At 51.3% G+C, this 21,494-nt stretch overlaps 2 protein-coding genes across 17 annotated transcripts in view; one reads left to right on the top strand and one right to left on the bottom strand.

The window, feature by feature from the left end:
* The window catches only part of TBCD (tubulin folding cofactor D), a 191,288-nt gene that overhangs the window by 55,845 nt on the left and 113,949 nt on the right, over positions 1-21,494 (top strand). For all 16 annotated transcript variants that reach the window (XM_070561247.1, XM_070561245.1, XM_070561238.1 and 13 more), the window contains one exon: positions 1,433-1,527. In XM_070561247.1, the coding sequence (XP_070417348.1) occupies positions 1,433-1,527 (95 nt within the window). The remainder of the gene's footprint in view (positions 1-1,432; positions 1,528-21,494) is intronic.
* On the bottom strand, positions 7,939-17,988 carry ZNF750 (zinc finger protein 750). Its single transcript, XM_008508114.2, has 3 exons — positions 17,257-17,988; positions 9,536-11,149; positions 7,939-9,395 (listed from the first exon to the last, which is right to left on the bottom strand). Exons 2-3 carry the CDS (start codon positions 10,957-10,959, stop codon positions 8,684-8,686), a joined length of 2,136 nt encoding a protein of 711 aa, XP_008506336.2. The 5' UTR covers positions 10,960-11,149; positions 17,257-17,988; the 3' UTR covers positions 7,939-8,683.

The following is a 21,494-nucleotide window of genomic DNA, read 5'->3' as shown; positions in this document are numbered from 1 at the left end:
AGGTTGCTGAGGAGGTCCAAGGGGCTGCTTTCATGTCTGTCTCTGTCAGTCCACGGTTTAACTCCTTGCTGGCCCCAGCAGCATCACCTCGGGACAGGACCCCGGAGGTAATGAGGCAGGGGGCCCTCGCTCAGTGTCGCAGAGTGAGCAGACAAGCCTGGGCTCTCCTGCCTGCATGTTCTTGGGCTTGTTGCCAGCTGGTAATGCAGTTTAGTTGGTTTTCCTAAACATTTTTTTGCCGTCAAATTAATTTATTTAGAAAGGAAAGAACCGGGGCCGGCTCTGTGGCCGAGTGGTTAAGTTTGCGCGCTCCGCTGCGGTGGCCCAGCGTTCGGATCCTGGGTGCGGACATGGCACCGCTCGTCAGGCCATGTTGAGGCGTCATTCCCACGTCCCACAACTAGAAGGACCTGCAACTAAGATATACAACTGGGGGCGGGGGGAGGGGTGGTTTGAGAAATAAAGCAGAAAAAAGAAAAAAGAAAAGAACAAAAAGATTGCCAACAGTTGTTAGCCCAGGTGCCAATCCTTAAAAAAAAAAAAAAAAAAAAAAGGAAGATTGGCAACGGTTGTTAGCCTAGGTGCCAATCTTAAAAAAAAAAAAAAAAAAGAAAGGAAAGAGCCTTATAATTTCTCTTGCTTTTTGGGGAGGTATATTTCCATGTTTATATTGCCAACCAAGTGTGGAAACTCTCAGAACAACTCTCATCAACTTAAGAAACAGTTGTTCTCACTATTAGTAGTGCCAGCGTTGCACCTTTAAACAAGAGTGTCCAAAGTGCTTCAGGAAAATTTTTATTAAATATGAAACTTTACTTTTCACTGGATTAGTTGGCATTACGATTGTTTATTAAAAGTTTGTATTTCAAATAGTGCAAACAATTGTCTACATGCCATTTCATCCTGACTTACTTGTCTTGAATTAGCCATTTGAGCTGGCAGCAGGGCACCGTGAGAGGAGGTCTCCCTGCCGCTCTCTGCTGATGGGCTGTGGGGCCCGAGTTTCCTCAGGTTACAGTTAAGCGGGGAGAGGGGCTGGGCGTGCAGTCCGCTGGAGCATGCGGCTGGGGCAACCGCTTGGGGCCCAAGGGTGCAGCGAGGCGCAGTGAGGACTGGCGGCGTGTGGCCACCCCCGCCTGTGCTCGCTGTCGGAATCTGAAGAGAAGGGTTGAATGGGGCAGTCGCCTTCCCTTGAGCTGGAGTGTCTTATTTCTGTAGCCGATGGCGTTTTAAACACACGGATGGGTTTCAGCAAGGCTCGCGGGCAGGGGGCCGGCATGGATGGGTTAAGTGAGGCTCACGGGTGGGGGGGCTGGCACAGATGGGTTTCAGTGAGGCTCGAGGGCGCGGGGCTGGCACGGATGGGTTCAGCGACGCTCGCGGGTGGGGGGCTGGCAGCAGTGCGCTGGTCTCAGGCTCTCTGTGCTCTCAGTTTCCAGGAGACGGACAACGCTTGGCACGGCGGGTGTCTGGCGTTGGCGGAACTGGGCAGAAGAGGCCTGTTGCTCCCTTCTCGGCTTGTAGACGGTGAGTAGCTGCGGCACGTTGCGTTGTCAAGACTGTGTGGCATGCGGGTACTTCCTCTCACCGTCTCCCCGTGTGGCTCGCAATGCACACACTGCGTGCCTCTGCCCTGCTGCTGACACGAGCGTTTGGGGGGCAACGTCCTGGGCTGAGTCTTGCTTTCTTTCTCACATTGGCTTTTTCTGATTTCCTGATTGATTGCCTCTTCTCCCCGCTATGACATTTTAGTAGCACTCATACACTGTGTATCTGGATGTGGAGGGCCATGAACTGTTGTGATGTCTGAGATTTTCTTGTTCCCAAGAAGCAGCTTTCAGCCTCGTGAAACGGGGTGCCGTGGCCCAGTAAGAACACAGTGTGCACTGCCGCTGTGCTTGCCCCCTGGAGTGACTTCACGGTCCCCTGGGAACAAGGTCCACGCTGTCAAGGGGATGGGTGGAGGGCCTGAGAAGGAGAGAGGGGGCACAGCGTGGTGGGTGCAGAGGAACCCCCAAGAACTGGGCCCACGTGTCCCAGCTGTCAGGCCTGCTCACTCAGAGGTGGGACATGGGGCCGTGGCCCCATGAAGCCCTGTTGTGGTTGGTGGTGACCATCCCTGGGTGTGCCTGGCAGTGCCCCTGTGGACAGAAGGAAGGGACACCTACAAAGGCTGGAGAGGGCCCCATCCTGGAGTGTGTCACCGCTGATGCCACGTGCCCCAGGAAGTGACTTATGTCCAGAACAAAGATGTCTGTGCAAAAGTGGGCTCGGCCTTGTGTCCTCACCAGCACTGGGCTGTGGGCATCTGAGGTGTGGCTGTGCTCTTGGCCCCGTGGTTCCTGTTGACTCTTTCTGCTTCTTTTCGTAGCAGCTTTCTTGGGATATAATTTGTGTACCGTGAGTTTCTCTCATTAAAAACGTACAATTCATTGGTTTGTAACGTGTTTACGGAGTTGTGCAGGCATCATCATAGCCTAATTTCAGAACATTTTCATTGTCCTCCAAAGAAAGCCTGTGCTCAGGAGCACTGACCACCCACTTCCTCCAGCACTCACAGCCCCAGCCCGCCACTGATCTGCTTTGTCTCTGTAAACTCGCCTTTTCTGGACAAGAGTGGTCTTTTGTGTCTGAATTCTTTAACTTAGTGTAGTGTTTTTAACGTTCATCCATATTATAGCTCGTAACAGCAGTCCTTTGTTCCTTTTCATGGGTGAGTAACATTCCACTGTGTGGATAGACCACGTTTCTTTCTTCTTTTTTTTTTTTCTTTATTGAGTTAATGATAGGTTACAATCTTGTGAAATTTCAGTTGTACATTAATGTTTGTCATTTGTGTTGTAGGTGCACCACTTCACCGTTTGTGCCCACCCCCCACCCCACCTTTCCCCTGGTGTCCACTAAACTGTTCTTAGTCCATATTTTTAAATTCCTCATATGAGTGGAGTCATACACAGATTATCCTTCTCTCGCTGGCTTATTTCACTTAACATAATTCCCTCAAGGGCCATCCATGTTATTGCAAATGGAATGATTTTGTTCTGTTTTGTAGCTGAGTAGTATTCCATTTAGACCACGTTTCTTTATCCATTTATCAGTTGGTGAGCCTTTGGGTTTTCACCTTTTGGCTCTTATGAATGATGCCACTGTGAACATTTGTGCACAAGTTTCTGTGTGGACATGTTTTCACTTATCTCAGGTTAGACCTGGGAGTGGAATTGCTGGGTCATAGGGTAACTCTGTCTTGAACTTTATGAGAAATTGCCAAACTTTTCCAAAATGGTTGTACCATTTACATTCCCACCAGCCCAGAGTGGGAGTGTACGATGTTGTGGCCTGCACGAGAGTGCCAGGCTGCTGCCTGAGACTGTGAGACGTGAGCTGTGGTGAACTGCTCCCTGGTCTTCACTGCAGGCTGGCCGCTCCTGCCTGCTGGTGCCCCTGTGCGTTTCCCTGTGGTCTCTGCCTCCTCATTGACGTTGCTGCTTTGTTCAGACAGCGTTCCCTTGGTTTCCTTGAGCTCTCTGAGCATATTTAAGACAGCAGGTTTGGAGTCTTTGTCTCATATAAGGACGATGTCTGGGCTTCCTCAGGGACAGTTTCTGCCAGTTTCTTTATTTCCTGGGAATGTGTCATACCTTTCTGCTTCTTTGTATAACTTGTAACTCTTCTGTTGAAACCTGGACATTGTGAGTATTATAATGTGTAACTCTGGCAGTTGGGTCCCCCCTCCTCAGGTGTTTGCTACTGTTGCCTGTGAAAGGCCAGTCGTCGTTCATGTAGTGGCTTTTCCCACGGCTGTGCTCTGGTGTTGTGTTTGGTTACTGATGCTCTGTTGCGTTGTGTCGGCAGTTTGCCAGTGCCCCGGCAGAGGTGTCCTTAAAGGCTGGAGTTCAGTAGCCTCTTTCTTCACTGAGCACTTCTGTGGTTGCTCTAAGTTCTTGATTAGATTCCAGAGCTCTGAAAAAGTTGATTCTGTCAGTTTTTGCCGGCTTACTGGTTGTTTTGGCAGAGAGACTGATTCATGGAGCTCCCTCCTTTGCCATATTCTGTGACATTATTCAAAACTAGCATTTGAATAGTCTTGTAGCATTGGTCTGGCTCCTCCGAGAAGAAGCAGGTGTGAAGACAGGATTCAATTTGCAGGGATTTTATTAGGGAAGTGCCTGTGAGAGAAGAATGGGTCCAATAAGACCAGCAGAGCCACCGCCTGACCCCTGTGCTGTGGGGCCGGGCTGGGTAGTGGTGGGATCCTGGAGGGCAGTGTGGTCTGAGGAGGGGATTCGGCTGGGCCTAGGGGGCCCTTGAGCCAAGATTAGCCCCAGAGGCATTCCTGTTCTTCCAGAAGGGGTGGCACTGGTGTGGCTGCTGCGCTTCCTCCCTGGTCAGCTTGCTCCTGTGGGTGGACCCTGACTGCTCGCAGAGCTCTGACCTCTCCTGCCTTTGTCACTGCCCACACAGGCCTGTGTGCCTCAGTTCCCTGGGCGGGGCTGTGCTCTCCCACTCCAGACGCAGTCTGGGCACTCCCCTCTCCTGCTGACCCCCTGCTTTGTTGATTTACAGCCTTTGTGTGGTTTCCAGCTATTGGACATTCCAGTCTGTAAGAAACGTGAGGACTGAAGCGGGGTGCCTTTGACTTAGTGCATGGAGTAATTGTTCTACTTTTCTGTATGAAAACGCTCTTCTCCTTGAGTGAACGTGCGCGTGCTTCACTTCCCAGCCTACCCCGCCCACCCGCCCTCCCTCCCTCCCTCCCTCCCGAGCCTGGCATTTTGGTGAAAGGTTAAAACCAGTGATGGGGGTAGATCGCGTGGGCCACTGGAAAGACTATTCAGAAAGGTCGTTGTCAGCATTTTTTTTCTTCAATGGGAATTCAAGGATCCTTTTAAAAACTTTTTTCAGCTTTATTGAGATAGATGCTTCACCTAACATTCAATTTACCTGAAGTATATAATTCAATGGTTTTGATATGTTATTATTTTTTTGTTTGTTTCTTCTCCCTGAGCTCCCCAGTACATAGTTGTATATTCTAGTTGTAGCTCCTTCTGGCTGTGCTATGTGGGACGCCACCTCACCCTGGCCTGATGAGTGGTGCTAGGTCCACACCCAGGATTGAAACTGGTGAAACACCAGGCTGCTGAAGTGGAGCATGTGAACTTAACCACTCGGCCATGGGGCCGGCCCCTACGTTATTATTTTTAAAAAATGTTGAATATACATAACATAAAAATTTATCATATTGCCTACTTTCGTGTGTAATTCAGTGGCATTCACTGCATTTACAGTGCTGTACAACCATCGTCACTATCTGTTTTCGCAACTTCATAGTCCCAGAGACACGGCCCCCGTGAAGCAGCGACTTCCCCTTCCCTCCCCCAGCCCTAGTCACCACCAACCTGTCTGCCTCTATGAATTTGCCAGCTTTTGGGACCTCATGTAAGTGGAATTGTACAAGATTTGTCCTTATGTGTCTGACTTATTTCACTTAGCATAATGTCTTCAAGGTTAACTGATGTCATAGCATGTATCAGAATTTCTTTCCTTTTTATAGCTGGATGCTGTTTTTTGTATAGGAATTCCACATTTTTTATCTGTTCGTCTGTCAGTGGATACGTGGGTTTTTGTCATCTTTTGACTATTGTGAATAATGCTGCTATGAACATTGGTGTGTACATATCCGAGTCCTCATTTTCATTTCTTTTAGGTACATACTTAGGAGTAGGATTTCTGGATCATACAGTAATTCTGTGTTTAACTTTTTGAGGGTTTGTTACTTTTTGTATGAGGTTAGAAACTTACAGCTCTTAAGTTGGGTCATACGTGAATGCAGAAAGATAGCGCAGTTAAAAAATTGGCAAAGCTGGTTTTGTTAGAAAGATCTAGGACTCCCGTGTGCTTTTAAAGATACAGAGTCTGCTGGTTCCTGTGGCCTCTGGAGGGATGGCATCCGGTGATGGCGTCTGTGAAGGGTCAGTCCTCACGCCAGAGGCCCACACAGTTCCACAGTGAAGATCTGAAGGCACTGATGGCCTCCGCCTTCCCCGAGAGCTCTGGGGTGAGCGCCTCCTTGGTGGCCACGTGGCTCACAGCCTGCACTGTTTCTGTCATTAACTGTCCCTAGTTCCTCTTCTTGTCCCTTAGATGATGCCCGATGCTTTTGGGTGAGCTATAAAACATAATGTTCTCAGAATCTTTGGGCCCTTGATGTGGAAGGTCTATGTTCTTGCGTGTGTAAAGCATGAGACGAGAGCTTGTCTGTGGGGTGTGAGGCTTTGGGTCCTGAGCCTGGAACGCCTCCTCTGATGTATGGTGCTGCTTTCTGCAGCGTGTTGACTTGCAGAAAGCAGAGGGATCCTGTTTTTGTTCTTTGTGAAAATGTCTTACTGTATAAAGCAGAGGAGCCCAGGTGCGCTGGTGAGGGCTGCATGTGTGTTGGTGGGTTTTGCATTGTGACAGCATATCTTTTGGATTAATGGCATGTGGTTGTTGGAGGGTGCACCTTGGATGGGGTCCTGGGGCTTATGTGGCTGCCCTGGTGCTTTAGAGGCATTGGGTGACACTAGACATTAGAAGAATTGTGACAAACTCTGCCTCCCTTTTACAAGTTGATATTAACCTGTTGCAAAGCGTGTTGTTTGCCATCCTGAATAATATCATTTTAAAATAAAACTTTTTTTTTTTTGAGGAAGATTAGCCCTGAGCTAATATCTGCTGCCAATCCTCCTCTTTTTGCTGAGGAAGACTGGCCCTAAGCTAACATCCGTGCCCATCTTCCTCTGCATATTTAAAATTTTTCCAGGTTGAGTTTTTAAAGAATTGGTTCCTAGTACATATAAAGTGGGATGCCTACCACAGCATGGCTTGCCAAGCGGTGCCACGTCCACACCTGGGATCTGAACCTGCAAACCCTGGGCCACCAAAGTGGAACGTGTGAACTTAACTGCTGCGCCACTGGGCCGGCCCCTAAAATAAAACTTTTGCGTTATCTTAGAGTCCAGTGGAAGCCAGGTAGTACAGTCATTTGAAATCCACCACCCTCCATTTAAAAATGCACAGACGACTTCTTTTTTACAGGAATTTTATCCTTTGTCTCCTTGAACCCATATTTCCGTTTACTTTTCCCAGAGAGTTTTCCCCTAGTGTAATGTGTTTCTGTGCCTAAGAATCTTTTATCAATCTCCCCATCGTGTCTCTTCATCAAGAGGATGTCTGTGAATGGAAACTTAGTTACATTTTGTACAGCCATGGGGTGCTGCATATTTAAAATTTTTCCAGGTTGAGTTTTTAAAGAATTGGTTCCTAGTACAAAGGTGATCAAAACAGCAGAAAATATTATTGAAATGCAGCTGTTAACAGGCTGGGTTTTTAGTTCAGGCTATCTCTTGGTGGATAGTACTTGTACCCAGGAGGAGGCAAGGCTCCACGTCCATTTTTTACTTAAATATTCTTGTTAACACATTCTAATTTTCAGCTCTGAGTGCTGGAAGCCTTGTTATGGGCACACGCAGCTGGGACGCAGACCACCTGCCTCGTGGAGGGGTTCCCCCCTCAGTCACTGTTCCCGTTGGCCCTTGCTTGACACCCCAGGCGCACGTGGCTGAGAGAGGCCCTCGGAAAGTGGGAGGAAGGGCTGTTGTGAAGGGGGCTGGGGAGGGGCTGGGGAAGCCTGTCTCCCGGTTCTCAGGCAGAGGTTTTAGGACTCGGAGCCCCGCAGACTTGCTCTCCTAAGGTGCCCGAGACCCTGGGAGTCCTCGAGTTGCCCTGGGGTCGCTGCGCTAGTTTACAGCACAGCATGTACAGCACGTACAGGTGCCCTCCACACTCACACTTTACACACATGCACACAGACACACCCTTTTTCTCAGTTTGTTTCAGTTGCCCCCTCGCTCTATTCTGTTTTTCTTTGAGTTTATTATGGCAAAATACTCTAACGCAGAGTTTATATTTGTCTCATATGTTCTTAAAGTTCACCTATGAGTTTATTGGAAAATTAGCAATATATACATCATTTTAGGAAGTGGAAAATGAGGCTAAATGAGTCATAAAATTAACTGTAACATTATACGGAAATAAAATATGTTGATAATAGCTTCGCCAGTGGTACATTTTCCCTAATGGAAATAAATTACCTGTATAAATAGCCTCTTGATGTTTGTGTATTATTCAGTCATAACAAATCACAATGTTTTTACACATGGCACTTAAATGCTAGTACCTAAAATGTTTTTTCTGGCATTTTTTTCCAGTAATTGTTACTTACTTTAAGACACAGATTAGATTCAATAGAAAAACAGTTAAAACAATTTGTTCTAATGTTAAGATATTTATAGGAAAGTATTTTTAAAAGATTTCCTATGAGATGGCCTACACCTAAGAGTTACCTTTTAGTCCTATGCATTTCATTTGGCATTTTATAAAACGAAAGCCAATGTTTAACTCATCAGTCTTAGAATGAGTCATTCAAATATTTTTACAACCAAAAGTAGAAGCACCTTTTAATATTCATGCTTAATATTTACAAAAACTGAATTGCAGCTTTTTTTTTTAAGAAGAAAAAGAAGCTGCACTGTAAAAATTGACCCGATGAAAAAGTGAAGCCGCTGCTGAGGACTTGCTTCTGTTGCGACCACCTCAGAAGGCATGTCCACGGCTGCAGCCCTTTGCGTCCCAGGAGAGCCGGGCGCTAGGACAGCCGTGTTCTTTTCCGTAGGGTGAAGACGCGAGCCGTGTCGCTCGGCTTCGTCTTCTTAGTGCCTTGCTGGGACTTCCCTGCATCCCTTGGGCTTGTCCTCTTTTGCCCTTTGGGTCGGAGGTCACACTGCGCTTCCTGGCTTCCTGTGGCACTGAGAGTGGGGGAGCGTTGTTGGCAGGCAGACCCCTGGGCTGTGGGCTCCCCATCACCCACCCGGACGTTCCCTGGGCTGTAGGCCGCCAGCTGGCAGAGGGCCACGGCCGCCGTCTGCTTCTGCTCGTCACTGCTGTCGGCTGCTCCTCGCGAGCCCTGGGCCTTCCCTGTGGGACTTGTCGATGGGGCCTCGTCAGAGTCAAGGCTGTTTCGCTTTGTCTCCGTGTGGTCTGGCCCGTCTCCAGAACTTTCTGGCTCAGTCTTTGGGGCAGCAGTAGCAGGCTCTGCCTCTTGTGGTGGGCTGTGGAAGGAGGGCCTCGGAGTCAGGGCATTGCAGGGGTCCTTCACCGAGAGGTTCAGAGGCATATCCTGCAGTTCTGCGAAGTCTTCGTAAACGGGGTCGTGAGCAGCCGCCGGTCTGGTCTCTGGTTTCTTGGAGAGGTTTAGTGGGGCCATCCTGGAGCCATCCTCTGGGCTGCAAGGCACGGCCTCTGGGCCATGACAGGCGCTTCCTGTCTGAGCCGTGGCATCTGTGTTCACAGCATTGAGGCTGGAAGAGGCAAAGAGAAGCTGAATAGGAACTTTGCTTAGAAAAGCTACCTGTGAGGCATTTTGAGCACGTAAAAGCTCGGCTAATTGAGCACAACCAGAGATGTTACTTTGGAGGTTTTGAAAATGACATTTTCTTACCTTTTTGGAGCCTCGTCTCTGTTCTCTGGAGCCTGGGAGTGTGGGCGCTCTGGGCTTCTCTTGATGGGCTTGAAGGCTGCAAGGCTCTGCTCGGGTTGATGGAGCCTTCCCAGGCTGCTGGAGGCCAGCTTGTCCGAGAGGCTGCACAGCCCGGCACACGGCTGGCTTGTCTGTGTGAAGTTGGTGGGACTCGGCCTTCCTGGGGAGCCTGTGGCTGCGCTCCCTGCACGCGGGCTCATTTTGGTCCCTTCCGTGTCCCTCTGCCCATCTTTGGAAGGGTCTTTATCCTCAGGAGTTGGGCTTTCTTTCTCAAACTCCGTGTGCTTTCTGTGGGAGTTGGGAGGGTTTAACTTGGACGGACTCGAGGCTGGGTAGACCAGAGCGGCTTCTTCCAGTAGGTGAGAGCTTTGATCTTGTGAAATGCCAGCGACGGGGGGCAGTCTGAGACCATAGGAGGAGAACGCAGACTCTGGTCTGTAAAATCCGTACGGAATTGGCAGATTGGAGTGGTGCTGCTGGAAAAATCTGTAGTGATCATATGTGGATGGAGAGGGGCTCAAGTGCTTAGGGATCGGCCCGGGGTGAGGCAGGAAGCGCCTATGGTCTTGGGCACCGTAGACCGCGAGCAGGGTGGCGTCACACTCTGGTGCGTTCCCAGCCAGCAGGTAGGGTGAGTAGACGGTGGCCAGTCCATGCTCCGTGTAGAAGTGAGGTGGGTAGTCCGGGATCGTGGGGTGCATGTACGGGGAGACGGCACCGAACCCCTTTGTAGGGGGAACTTTATGTGGAAACTCAGGTGGGAGGAAAGGTGAGCCAGCTCTCCACGGGTAGCCGGGAGCGTGGAATGCAGACTTGGTGTGGAAGGAGGTGGCCTTGGTGCTGGGCGTGGGCAGGGGCAGCACTGCAGGAGGCTCGACGTGCTCTGGGCCTTTCAGCCTCTGCTCTCCGACTGGAACAAATGCTGAAGGCCGCACAACGCCTTCCAGGGCGGGCTGGGTGCCCATGGTGGCTTCTGGACTCAGGGGCACTGCTTCCTTGAGAGCAGGCTTCTGTCCTGGGCACGTGTGGGGCCCACACGTGTGCAGGTCCACATTTTCTTTGGCGTCCTTGCTGTGTTGAAGCTTGGCGTCAAAGTGTGAGAGCCCGCTTGTGACAGACTTGGAGGAGGTGGGCTTCGCCACAGGGTCCAGCTGGCTGGTTTGCTTAGAGTCTAAAGAGTTGGATTTGGGGCACTTGGGGACGCGATCTTGCTCTGATACTAAAGTGATAGAGTTTTTACAAAGACCGTACTTCATGTGATTAAAGAGATGCGACTTTTCGTTGCAAGTAAAGGGACACTGGAAACACTTATACTTGAAGGGTTTTCCTGGAGGCCTTGGGATATAATGTGGCTTTTTTGGTTTTCTCTCTTTGAGAAGACTCATTTTCCTTTTTATGGGTCTGGTTCGGGTCTCGGCGTCCGGTCACTGCTGGCTCCTGTTTAGTTCAGACTTGGTGGTTTGTAACGTCGTGTCACCGCTTCTCCTTTGCTTTCTTTTCCAAGCACTTTATTTGAAGCCAGCTCTGTGTGCAGTGGGTCTGACGAGGAAAGTCTTGCTTGATTGGGGATGGGAGCTGCAATGGAGAAGCAGAGCCTTGGTGTCAGGGTCCTGGCTTACTGGGCTGAGGAGGGACGAGCCTGTCCTCCCACAGACCCCTGAGGAATGGAGGCTACACCTCATTCCTCTTCCTCCTGAGGGTAGGAGGTACAAGGTGAGCATCGACTGACCCCCACTCGTAACCTGGCTGGCAGCTCCCCAGGATGTTTCTGATTTCTGAAGTCTGACCTGAAAGAATGCCGTGGGGTCAAGAGGAATGTGGTGTGTGGAGTGTTTAGTGTCAGCTCTGAGAATTCCTGTAACTCTTTGAGTTTTGGGAACATTTATCCTGTGATCTGAGGCCTCCAATGCTAGGAAGCTTGTGGCCCGAGGAGGCTGAGTGACCGCTGAGATCCACCCTGCCCTCCGTGTCCACAGAGTTTCTGGACGGGGCCCCGTCACAGCGTGCTGCTCTGACTGCTGTACACAGGAGCCCCGGGCTTGTGCGCGTGTGCCACACTCACACTTGTGTTCGCTTAGAACAATGGAAGTGTGACAGGAACACTCAGTAAGTGCTCCTTGATGGCCCTCCCTGTGAGATCAGATGGTTGTACTCCACGCTCCCACCCGCTGCTTCTAAAATCCCAAATGAAAAGTCAGCTTTATTGATGTCGCATTCTCTTGTCTCAAATGCAAATAGAAGTGCTATATCTGTGCAGACTCAGATGGTTTTGAGGCGCCCTCAGGTGAGTCTGGGAGCCCTGTAAGTGACCAAGTGTTCTCCTTCACTGCCCAGTGTCCTTTGCCCACCTCATGGACCCGTCCCTGCCTGGCAGGAAGCACAGCTGCTTGTGAGCAGCAAGAGTGTGGCCGGCCCAGGACGCCTGCCTGCCTTTCCTGGCCTTTCCTCCAAAGGCAGGACTAAGGCTTTGCAGCCCTCCTGGTCAGGAGGAAGCCAGAGGGCGTGGCGCCTGTTTCAGAGGTGGTTGGATTGTGGTGGGGAGCCAGCCCAGCTATTAACCTTTAGGAAGTGGACCCTGGGCCATCCTTGGCAAGGTCCTTGGCCAGTGGGAGCTATCACGCTGCTGTGCACCTCTCCCCCAGCCCTGGGACCCAGTGGGGGGCTTCCGGTGTGTCTGGCCTTCCCCATGCCTTCCCCATCCCGAGGGTCCTCCTCTCCCTGCCCCCCCAGCCCCCCACTCAGGCTTACAGGAGGTCTCACCGCATACCCCTGGGGCGCTGCCTCTGCTGTGATAACTGAAGCTGAGAAGAAAGACGTGAGATCTGGGAGGATCTCCAGGGCCTAGGCAGCCGCCTGTCCTGGACCAACCCCTGGAGGAACTGTCTAGAGAAGGCCTGTGAGTGGGGAAGGCTGGAGGGGAGGGGTGAGGAATAAGGCCCCGCACTTCACTTTGCATAGAAAAGGTAAAAAGGAAACCGTCTTTAGCTTCTAAATATTTTCAAATGCATTAAAAATAAAGCTAAAAGGAAATGATTAAACAAAACTGTTTCCTGTTGCGGTTTTGCTTTCTGGAACGAGCACATATGGTCTTTCGTGAGTCCTGTGAGATTTCATCTTAAAGTGTCACCTTCTAGACACTGGGTGGTTAAAACATTGATCTGGAAAGCAGCCTTTTAAAAATAGAGAAATACGGATGGGAACTCCGAGAGACTTGTTTTCACAGAATAGAATGCAGTGACTCCTGATGCCTCTCCCTGCGTCCCTGTCCAGATGAGGTGATGGGGAGACTGCAGGAGGCGGCGTGAGGACCGGGGAGTCAGGTGTCACTCTTCGCTTGGACACCTTAAATTTGAGAAGGCTACCTGATTTTATTCTCAGCAAACTGGTTTCTCTCCTTGTTTGTTCATATTTCTTAAAAAGACTGTGCCTCTGCCCTACAAACTGCCTGCTAACCTGTTTTATCATCCTGTTCTTTCAGAGACATGTTTATTTACTAGGAGGCAGTGTGGGTAGACGGGAGGGCTCTGTGGTGCCCATGGCCTTCCCCTGTGAGCAGGGGTTTCGAGGCACGTATTTTGGATGAGAAATGGGATTTTTGTCTGCCCCATAAGCAGGGAGAGGGGATCCCTGGGGTTGCTTTGGGACATTCTTTGGTGGGGTGTCGGGTAGTCAGAGCCAGGCCCGCGGCACCTGGTACCTGGGCTCTTCGGCTTTCCAGCTCACCTGGCCCCCTCCTCTCCCACCGCGTGGGGCCACAGGAGCTGCAAGGCAGTGTCAAAGCTGAGCAAATTAAACATGTAATCATAGCTTTGCGTCTCTCTAATTTCCCCTCTTACTAAGGGAAAAAATGTAAAATAATTCTTTATGAGTTCAGTCCGTACCTTGAGGGCCAGGTGTGCTCTGGGCTATAAGAGCACGATTTCCTTGCCTCCCGTCAGGAAGCGCTTCCAGCCAGCGCCAGGCCAGCCAGATAAGTCAGAGGGGCCTGTGCTGGCATGTCCCATTGTGCTGCCTCACTCTGAAGGCGTGAGAACCTCTGCAAGTCAGGTTCCCATGATTGTATAGGATGTGTTACGGCAGAGGCCTGAGAACTGATGATTTCATCAGGAGCTGGAAGCATCATGATCAAAATGATGACAGTTGCAAAACGTTTATCAGGTGTGAGCCCAGAGCCCTGGCGATACCAGCAGTGGACGCAGGCACGCACCCAGCGTCCAAAACGCACACGCAGGTGGACGAAACTTCTTTTGAGATTTGAGAGAATGCTGATGTTAGTTTTAGAAGCAGTATGTTTAATGTTGTTGATACTTTTAGACAAAAATATAAATAAATCTATGTTGACTAAGTTTCCTCAAAGGTTTATAAGAGGCAAGTTATATGTAAGTTATCATAGTATTACCTAAAAGAATGATTTGGGAAATAATTACTTTTATGTTAATATGTGCTTTTTTTTTTTTTGAGGAAGATTAGCCCTGACCTAACATCTGCCTCCAGTCCTCCTCTTTTTGCTGAGGAAGACTGGCCCTGAGCTAACATTTGTGCCCATCTTCCTCTACTTTATATGTGGGATGCCTATCACAGCATAGCTTGCCAAGTGGTGCCATCTCCTCACCCAAGAGCTGAACCGGCGAACCCGGGGCTGCTGAAGCGAAACATGCAAACTTAACCACTGCGCCACTGGGCTGGCCCCTGTACTTTTGTTTTTAATTGTTTCATTTCTTTTCTTTTTCTCTTTTTTTGGTGAGGAAGATTGGCCCTGAGCTGCCATCTGTGCCAATCTTCCTCTATTTTGTATATGGGTCGCCGCCACAGCATGGCTTGAGGAGGAGCAGTGTTGTAGGTCTGTGCCCAGGATCCGAACTCATGAACCCTGGGCCACTGAAGTGGAGTGCATGAACTTAACCACTACACCACTGGGCTGGCCCCAGTATGTACTTTTTTTAATCAGATGATGTTGTGCCTAAAGTTTTGGTCTAACCTGTTTGGTTTTGGTCGGTTAGCTTACAAGGACAGTAAACAGGCTTTCAGGGGATGCTTTCCTTGCTGCTGGCGTTCCAGGAGGTGAGAGTGTTCTGGGGTTTAATTATTGGCAGGGAAGCCTGTGATGGAGTCATAGTAGTTTCAGTAACTTTGGGTAAACTGACCTCTCAGGGTTACACAGTTTGCTAATTAAAACACGAGAGCACAGCTGCTTCACACGCTGATGGAGAGGGCAGACAGGCTCACCCGGCTACAGAAAGTCAGTAATGTCAGAGGAGTAAGTGGGAGACGCTTGAGGCTTTTGTAAGCTCTTGATGGGGCAGCCTGTGGAGTGATGATGTCAGTCTGTGAGTTCTGCTCCTGCCCACCTGAGCTTTACATGGACGAGGGAACCCAAACTAACTGCCTGCGACCTCCTCAGGCTTGCTGTCTATGGAGACAGGGTTTGTGACAGTCTCTGCCTGTCCAGTACCTGCTGGGCTTAGTGCTTACTGGCAGCTGCTGGTGGTAAATGTTCCAAAAACGGGTATTGTTGCCAAAAGAGTCTGATCCAGAACTCTCAGTGTTTGCAGTAAGTTCAGATTTGCACCCAGAGGTGAAGTTTTCCTAAAGGTGGGGAGGGCGCCGCATGTGGCCTTCCTGGGAAGGCACTCTGAGTCTCAGGCGGCACTGTTGGGAGAGCTGTGGCAGTGAGAGTTAACAAAGCAGGGCCGGAGAACTGCAGCGTTAGCATGTGTTAGCGTTCAGATGTGAGCTTAACCGTGAGGAGGTTTCTGTGACACGGCCTGTTGCCCTACTTTCCCTCCTGCTTGACCCGTGGCGAGTGCTGGGAGCCCTGCGTCTCACACGCCCTCCCTCCTGGGTCTCCTCTCCCTGCCTCCGAGAGCAGCTGGTTGTGCCCTGCCCTCCAAGGCACCTATGCGACCTGGGGAGTCGGCCTCTGGCATCGCTGCCTCCCTCTCAGGTTCGCTGTGCACTACGGAGCCACTGTGCAGCGTCCACACTGCAGGCAAAGGACGCTGGGCAGTGACATAAAGGCATGCACGGGGCCTGGGTGAGCCTTCACAGAGGGTTTCCTGCTTTACGTAAAAACCTCCCTTTGGTGACTTTTCAAGCATTTTAAACCTCTGCTTGTGTTAGGCTGGTTTACTTTTGCCTGTGGCAGGTGCCGTGAGCTGGGAGCCGTCTCCGGCCGCTCACCTCTCCTGCCACAGGGCTCTGCTCGCCGCGCTCGTCGGGCGTCAGGCTCAGCTACCCACAAGGCTTTGAACAGCTCGTGGTTTCGGTGGCCACTGGGCTGTGTGCTTCTTTGGAAGCACTGACTCGCCAGTGCTTTGTCTCTCGGTGGGTCCTAAGTGTGCACAGTTAATGTTGCCAGTTGTTAGGACAAGAATGAGAGGCTGCCATGTTTTAAAAGTTTCTAAGGAGTTTGAACTTTGAAAACTAGACAAGAGAAAGATTTTTTTCAAGCTTTGATAGGACACAATAGAGGTAATTATAGCTTAACTTTATAGAACACTGCCGTGATGGGCTGGGCAACTATGCTCGTCATGCGATTAACCTGTGAACTGGACTAGTGCTGTAATGGTCCTTTGGTGGTGTCCAGCTGTCTGGCGAGGAGCCTCATCAGGTAGAGCGTTTTGAAGGGCATGCTGTAATTACTATATTGTGATGTGGCACTGTTGCATAACGCAAGGACACGCCATTGTCGCCTACCCACTGGGGTGTCGCAAGAACGAGATTTGTGAGTTTTACTCCAATTGAGCTTTTCCAGTGATTAACCACCACTCCCTCCCAGACTTTCGGTTCTTTAAAATGAAAGATAAACTTCGGGACGTCCAGGACCTGGGGAAAAAGACAGTTTTCTGGAATATAACTTGGAAGAATGGACCCAGAAAAACAACAGGGGCTGTTTCTAGTTTCAGCCAGAGACCCCAGGTTACAGACATAAGCCCTGAACAGTGAACACAGCTCTAAGGCTGCGTGGCTTGTGAGCAGAGCCCCAGAGCCGGACCTGCCTGCCTTGTTTATCCTACAATAGCTAAGCTTCAGAAGGACTTTGTTAATGCAACGTAAAAGTTAGGATAACAAATGTAGACAGAATTTGCTTAAATGAAGTCTGACTTTGGTCAGTCTCAGCCAATAATTTGTTAAGTAATTGTTCTCGTAGAGGTTTATGAGGAACTTCTAAGGGGAAAAAAACCCCTTTTTTGTATATATAAGGATCCTCTTTGGTTGAGTTTCTTTTTGTAAGCTTATGTGAAAATAATGCTTATTTTTTAACTTTAAAAGTTTTAAAATTAAATTATAAGTTAAAATCAGCAAGTGTCTAATCATATACATGTATGTATATGATTCTTTTATGTTGAAATTTATTGTAGTTTATTTTTAAGGCGAGGAACAGATAAGCAATAATATAAATTTGAGTTTTGGTTTACATTTTATGAATTTTACGGTAGAAATAAGGACTTAATTTCCAAATAAACTTGTTCATATTCTTAGAATAAAGTGTAAGCATTATTAAAAGTTTTGTAATAATGGTCTCTGCTCCAGCGATGCACCTGCTGGGTCCTGAGTAATCCTCAGAACGGAGCAAGGCAGAGCAGACGGCGGGCAGTGATTCACTGAGCCAGAGTGTCAGATACAGCTGAGAGCAGTTTGGAAGGAAAACTTGAATTTGAGAAGAAATCGTGGGTACTTACCAGAGGCGGGCGATGTGGGAGCGGCGAGGTCAGAGCCGTGCTGTGGCTGCCGTGCTGGGAGCAGGACCTGTTCTCACGCTCGCTCTGGCTGAAACTGGAGCCGGCTGTCCCAGTGGGAGGGATTTAAGTGTAGGAGTTGAGCCCTCGGGGCGCAGAGATGCACCTGATATTCTTCCTGCCCGCAGCTACGATTCATGTGTTTGCACCCACCGAGCGCTTCGGAGCAGCGTCACCGCCCGCCGGCCAGCCGAGTGCCACTTCTGTGCCTCCCGGAAGCTCCTGGCTTCAGTCTCGTGGATGCCATTTTAGTGCTGCCCCGGCATTCGTGGGCTGGAGGGGTCGTGTTCACGGTTAGAGCAGGGAGTACTGGGGTAGAGGTTGGACTCTGATAAAGGTCTGGTGTTGTGATAAAGACACCGTGTGTGAGACCTTCCTCTAGAAGCTCCAGCAGATGTGGGTGGCAGCAGGGAAGTGCATCTCCTCTGACGGGGCCACGCTTGTGGCGTCCTCGCGTGAGGGGCCTGCTCGGGCCTTGGATGATCTGTTGCCTCTCGCCCTCTGCCCTGTGCCTGGCAGTCTGGGAATCTTTGTCCCTGGTCCTCCTCGAGAGTGGGGAGGGCGGGAGACAGCCTCGGCCGCCTCGCCGCAGGGACCTGCCGTTGCATGCCCAAGACCAGCACCCAGCGTGCTGCAGGGCGGGCGGGACCTGTGCTGCCAGCAGGAGTCGGCTCTGCTCACCCTGGCTCTGCCCTTTTTTTAATAAATTATTAAGACATTTCATTTTCGAGGCAGTTTATCTCCCCCCGCCCTGACCCCTGCTTCAGCTGCTTGCTGTTTAATCTGTGACTGTCTCCCCACTGTTGGGGAGCTGGGCCTGTGGTGTCAGTTTGAGGACCAGGAAAGGAGATGGTGTGCGCTGGGGTCAGGCCCTGTCACATGGGGTGCGCCTGGCACGGTGGTGTGGGGTCAGGCCCTGTCACATGGGGTGCGCCTGGCATGGTGGCGTGGGGTCGGGCTTCCCAGGCCAGATGCTGGTGGTTTTCTTTTTCTTTTTTCAATTTAAGACTTAAGGTTTTACTTGGCTTTACTTTCATATTGAATTTTTTTAAAAAAGAAGTTATTAGTTGCTTTTGTCCAAATTAGAGATCCATATACTTTGAAGAGTGAGAACAGCTCTTTAAGTCTCGTCACAAAGAGACAGTGGTCCCCTGCTGTGCCTCTTACAGTCGCCCAAATCGAGCAGCTTGAAACAACCGCCGTTCCACTACATCTCGTGATTTTGTGGGCCTGGAGTTTGGGTGGGCGGGCCAGGCGATTCTTGTGTCCCGTGGGCGTTGGCTGGGCACTGGTGGTGTTGAGCAGCAGTGGTCCTGGTGTGGAGGGTCCAGGTGGCTTCACTCACCTGTCTTGCGTCCGGGAGGGCACAGCTGGGCCTCTCTCCCCTCTGGAGTCCCCCTTAGAGGCCTCTCCAGCAGGGTGGTCAGCCTTACCTGGCTCAGGACCCCTGAGAGAGCAAAGAGGAGGCTTCATTCCTCAGAAAGGGGAGGCTGTCCGACTTTGCTGGCCCAGACTGGAGGCGAGGCTGGCAGATGGGGCCCCTTCCCATTCTCAGCTGAATGTGTTGGTGTTTACCTCTGGCTTTGGGTGTTGCTTCCCTTTTTGGGAAGCGAGAGTTTGGCTCTCTGGCTCCTGTGGCTCCACGTGCCCCCTCCTGGGTACGCGCCACTTCTCTGCTATGTCGGAAGCTCTTTCGTGGACCCATGCCGTCTCTCTTGGGCTGGCCCCTTCTTTTGGTGGGGAACATGTCCCTTTTGTGGCTCCTGAGGGAGAGTGTGGAGAGGCCAGTTTCTGGAGCCTTGGTTGATGGAAGTGTCTTCCGCCTGGTTGGTGGTTTGGTGCAGAGCCCCGGCTGGGTGTCCTGACCTGTAGGGCGTGAGGGGCCCTGTGCATCGACCTTTTGGCGCTGCTGCGGAAAAGTTTGATGCCATTCTGATTCCTGATTCTTTGCCCTCAACATTTAAATACGAAAAGTTTCAACTCTCTGGGAGTTGTGGGACTCCGACAGTGATGGCTCTGTGCCCGACACTGGGTGCCCCAGTGAGCATTGTGCCGGCTCTGCTTTGCCACGTGGTCCACCACGCTCCTGCCCTCCATCCTTCTTGTTTGCTGCGTTTCTGGGTCAGGTGCCGGTGTCCCTGCACTTTACCCCTGGACACTTGAGCAGGCGTGTGGCTAGCTATTCATTTACGGTGCTGCTTTTAAAGGTACAGTTGACACTCAGCAAAGGGCACAGATCTCGCGTGCTGTTTCCTGAGCTCTGAGAAGCACATTTCCTGGAGAGATGTGCTGTGTAGTGATGGCCCCAGGCGGCAGCGATGCTGGCCTCAGAGTTGCCCTCTCCTAGAGTTGTGTGTCACCGAGACTCCTGATTCTTAACACACAACTGTTTCTCCCTGTGGGCTCTTTCTTTTTTATTTTTGCTGAGAAAGATCGTCCCTGAGCTAACATCCGTGCCAGTCGTCCTCTATTTTGTATGTGGGTCGCTGCCACAGTGTAGGCGCTGACTGTTGTAGATCCACGTGTGGAACTGAACTGGGCCACCAAAGCGGAGCCCGCCGAACTTCACCGCGAGGCCATGGAGTGGGCCCTGTGGGTTCTTTCCTTTCCCCTCGCTTTTCTCAGGCTCCTTAGCTCTGTCTTCTGGCCTTTCTGTTAAGTACTTCTGCCTGCTGTTGTGGTTCTTGGTTTCCGAGAGTCCTGTTTGTTCCAAGGGCTCCTTTCAGGGCCTCATCCTACGGTGGTCGTGCAGTAGCCTCTCCTGCTTCTCCAAGGGCTCTGGGCAGGTGGTGGGTTCTCCCTGCGTCATCTTCGTTTCTTCCACAGAGGTCCTGTTTTCGGGCTGATGCCTCCTCCACCTGCCGGCCACCCCGGAGAGCTCACTGTGGCTGCGGCAGGGCTGGGGTTCCAGGGTCCGCTTCCCCAGCGGCGCTCCTGTTCTCCTTGGTTTAGTCTGCGCCTGCTGCCTCCTCTGGAGCTGCACATCTGGGGCTCAAGGGGGTCCTGCAGTGCATCGGGGGTCTGGTTGCCTCGCTTCCCATTCAGGCTCGGCGTCCGCTCCAGGCTCCCAAGGGTCATCCCTGCTTTGCCCTCCTGTCCTCCGTGACCCTGTAGCTTGTGCCCTAAAAGAGTCCTCTTCTGTTGTGAGTGGCTCCAGCCTGCTGTTGTGACTTGTGACTAAGCTGCTGACCAAGAAGGTCAGATCTGTAGGAGGAGGAAAGCGGCATCAGCTGCCTTTGCTAAGTGTGTTCTGGTCTGAAGCCCTGTGCTGAGCACTCTCCTGCGTTAGTCCACATGATCCTGCAGCAACTCTGTGAAGTAGGAACTCTCTCACGAGCCTGGTTTGCAGAGTGAGACAGCACAGAGAGGGTAAGCAGCCTGGCTGAGGTCGCCCAGCCTGGAGGACAACAGCAGAATCACACCAGATAGTGGAAGGGCTGCACGGGGGGGACATGCCTCTCCATCTGAAATGCAGATGGCTGCGAACCGGACCCATGGACCCCCGTGCTCAGAACCGTGGCGGGGTGGCTGACGGTGGGGCTCCTGGCCATGAAGGCCTTGATGGCTGTGGGTGTGGGGAGGGATGGGTGCCACGGCAGCGGCTTCTCTCATGGGAGCGGCAGTCCTGCCTGCGTGGGGGTTGGGGGTCATGGCCACACCCACACAGGTGCTCTTGGGCCTGAGTTCAGCTGCTGCATCAGACTGTGCCGTGCTGTCCTACCTTCCCTCCCTGCCCCCAGGTTTGCGTCTGGAGGCCCATCCAGGGTCGCAGCTGCCCTACTCCCCCAGTGGGTGAGGATGCAGCAGCTGTCCCGCTAGCTCCTCTACTTGCTCCTGACTTCACGGCTTTGGGCAGCTTAGTCTTCCTGCTGTTCCCATCCCTGTCCCCATCCCCATCTCTGTCACTGTCCCCCACTCCGTCCCCATCTGACACTCTCCCCCTCTCTGTCCCCGTCTGTGTCACTGTCCCCTTCTGTCTCCATCTGTCACTGTCTCCCTCTTTGTCCCCATCTCTGTCACTGTCTCCCCTCCATCCCCATGTCTGTCACTGTCCCCCTCTCCATCCCTGTCACTGTCCTCCTCTGCATCCCTGTCCTTACCCCCGTCTCTGTCACTGTCCCCCCGCCGTCCCCATCTCTGTCCCCCCCCGCCCCCATCTCTGTCTCTGTCCCCCCTCCGCC

This window comes from Equus przewalskii, chromosome 10 (genome assembly GCF_037783145.1).
Source record: "Equus przewalskii isolate Varuska chromosome 10, EquPr2, whole genome shotgun sequence".
NCBI classification, from domain to species: domain Eukaryota; kingdom Metazoa; phylum Chordata; class Mammalia; order Perissodactyla; family Equidae; genus Equus; species Equus przewalskii.
This window is presented reverse-complemented; position numbering and strand designations above follow the sequence as displayed.

Coding starts and splice junctions, on each gene's coding strand:
- ZNF750 (XM_008508114.2), bottom strand. CDS start 10,959: ATGAGTCTTCTCAAAGAGAGAAAACCAAAAAAGCCACATTATATCCCA. Junction 9,396..9,535: donor AGAGACGAGGCTCCAAAAAG/GTAAGAAAATGT, acceptor TGCCTCTTCCAG/CCTCAATGCTGTGAACACAG.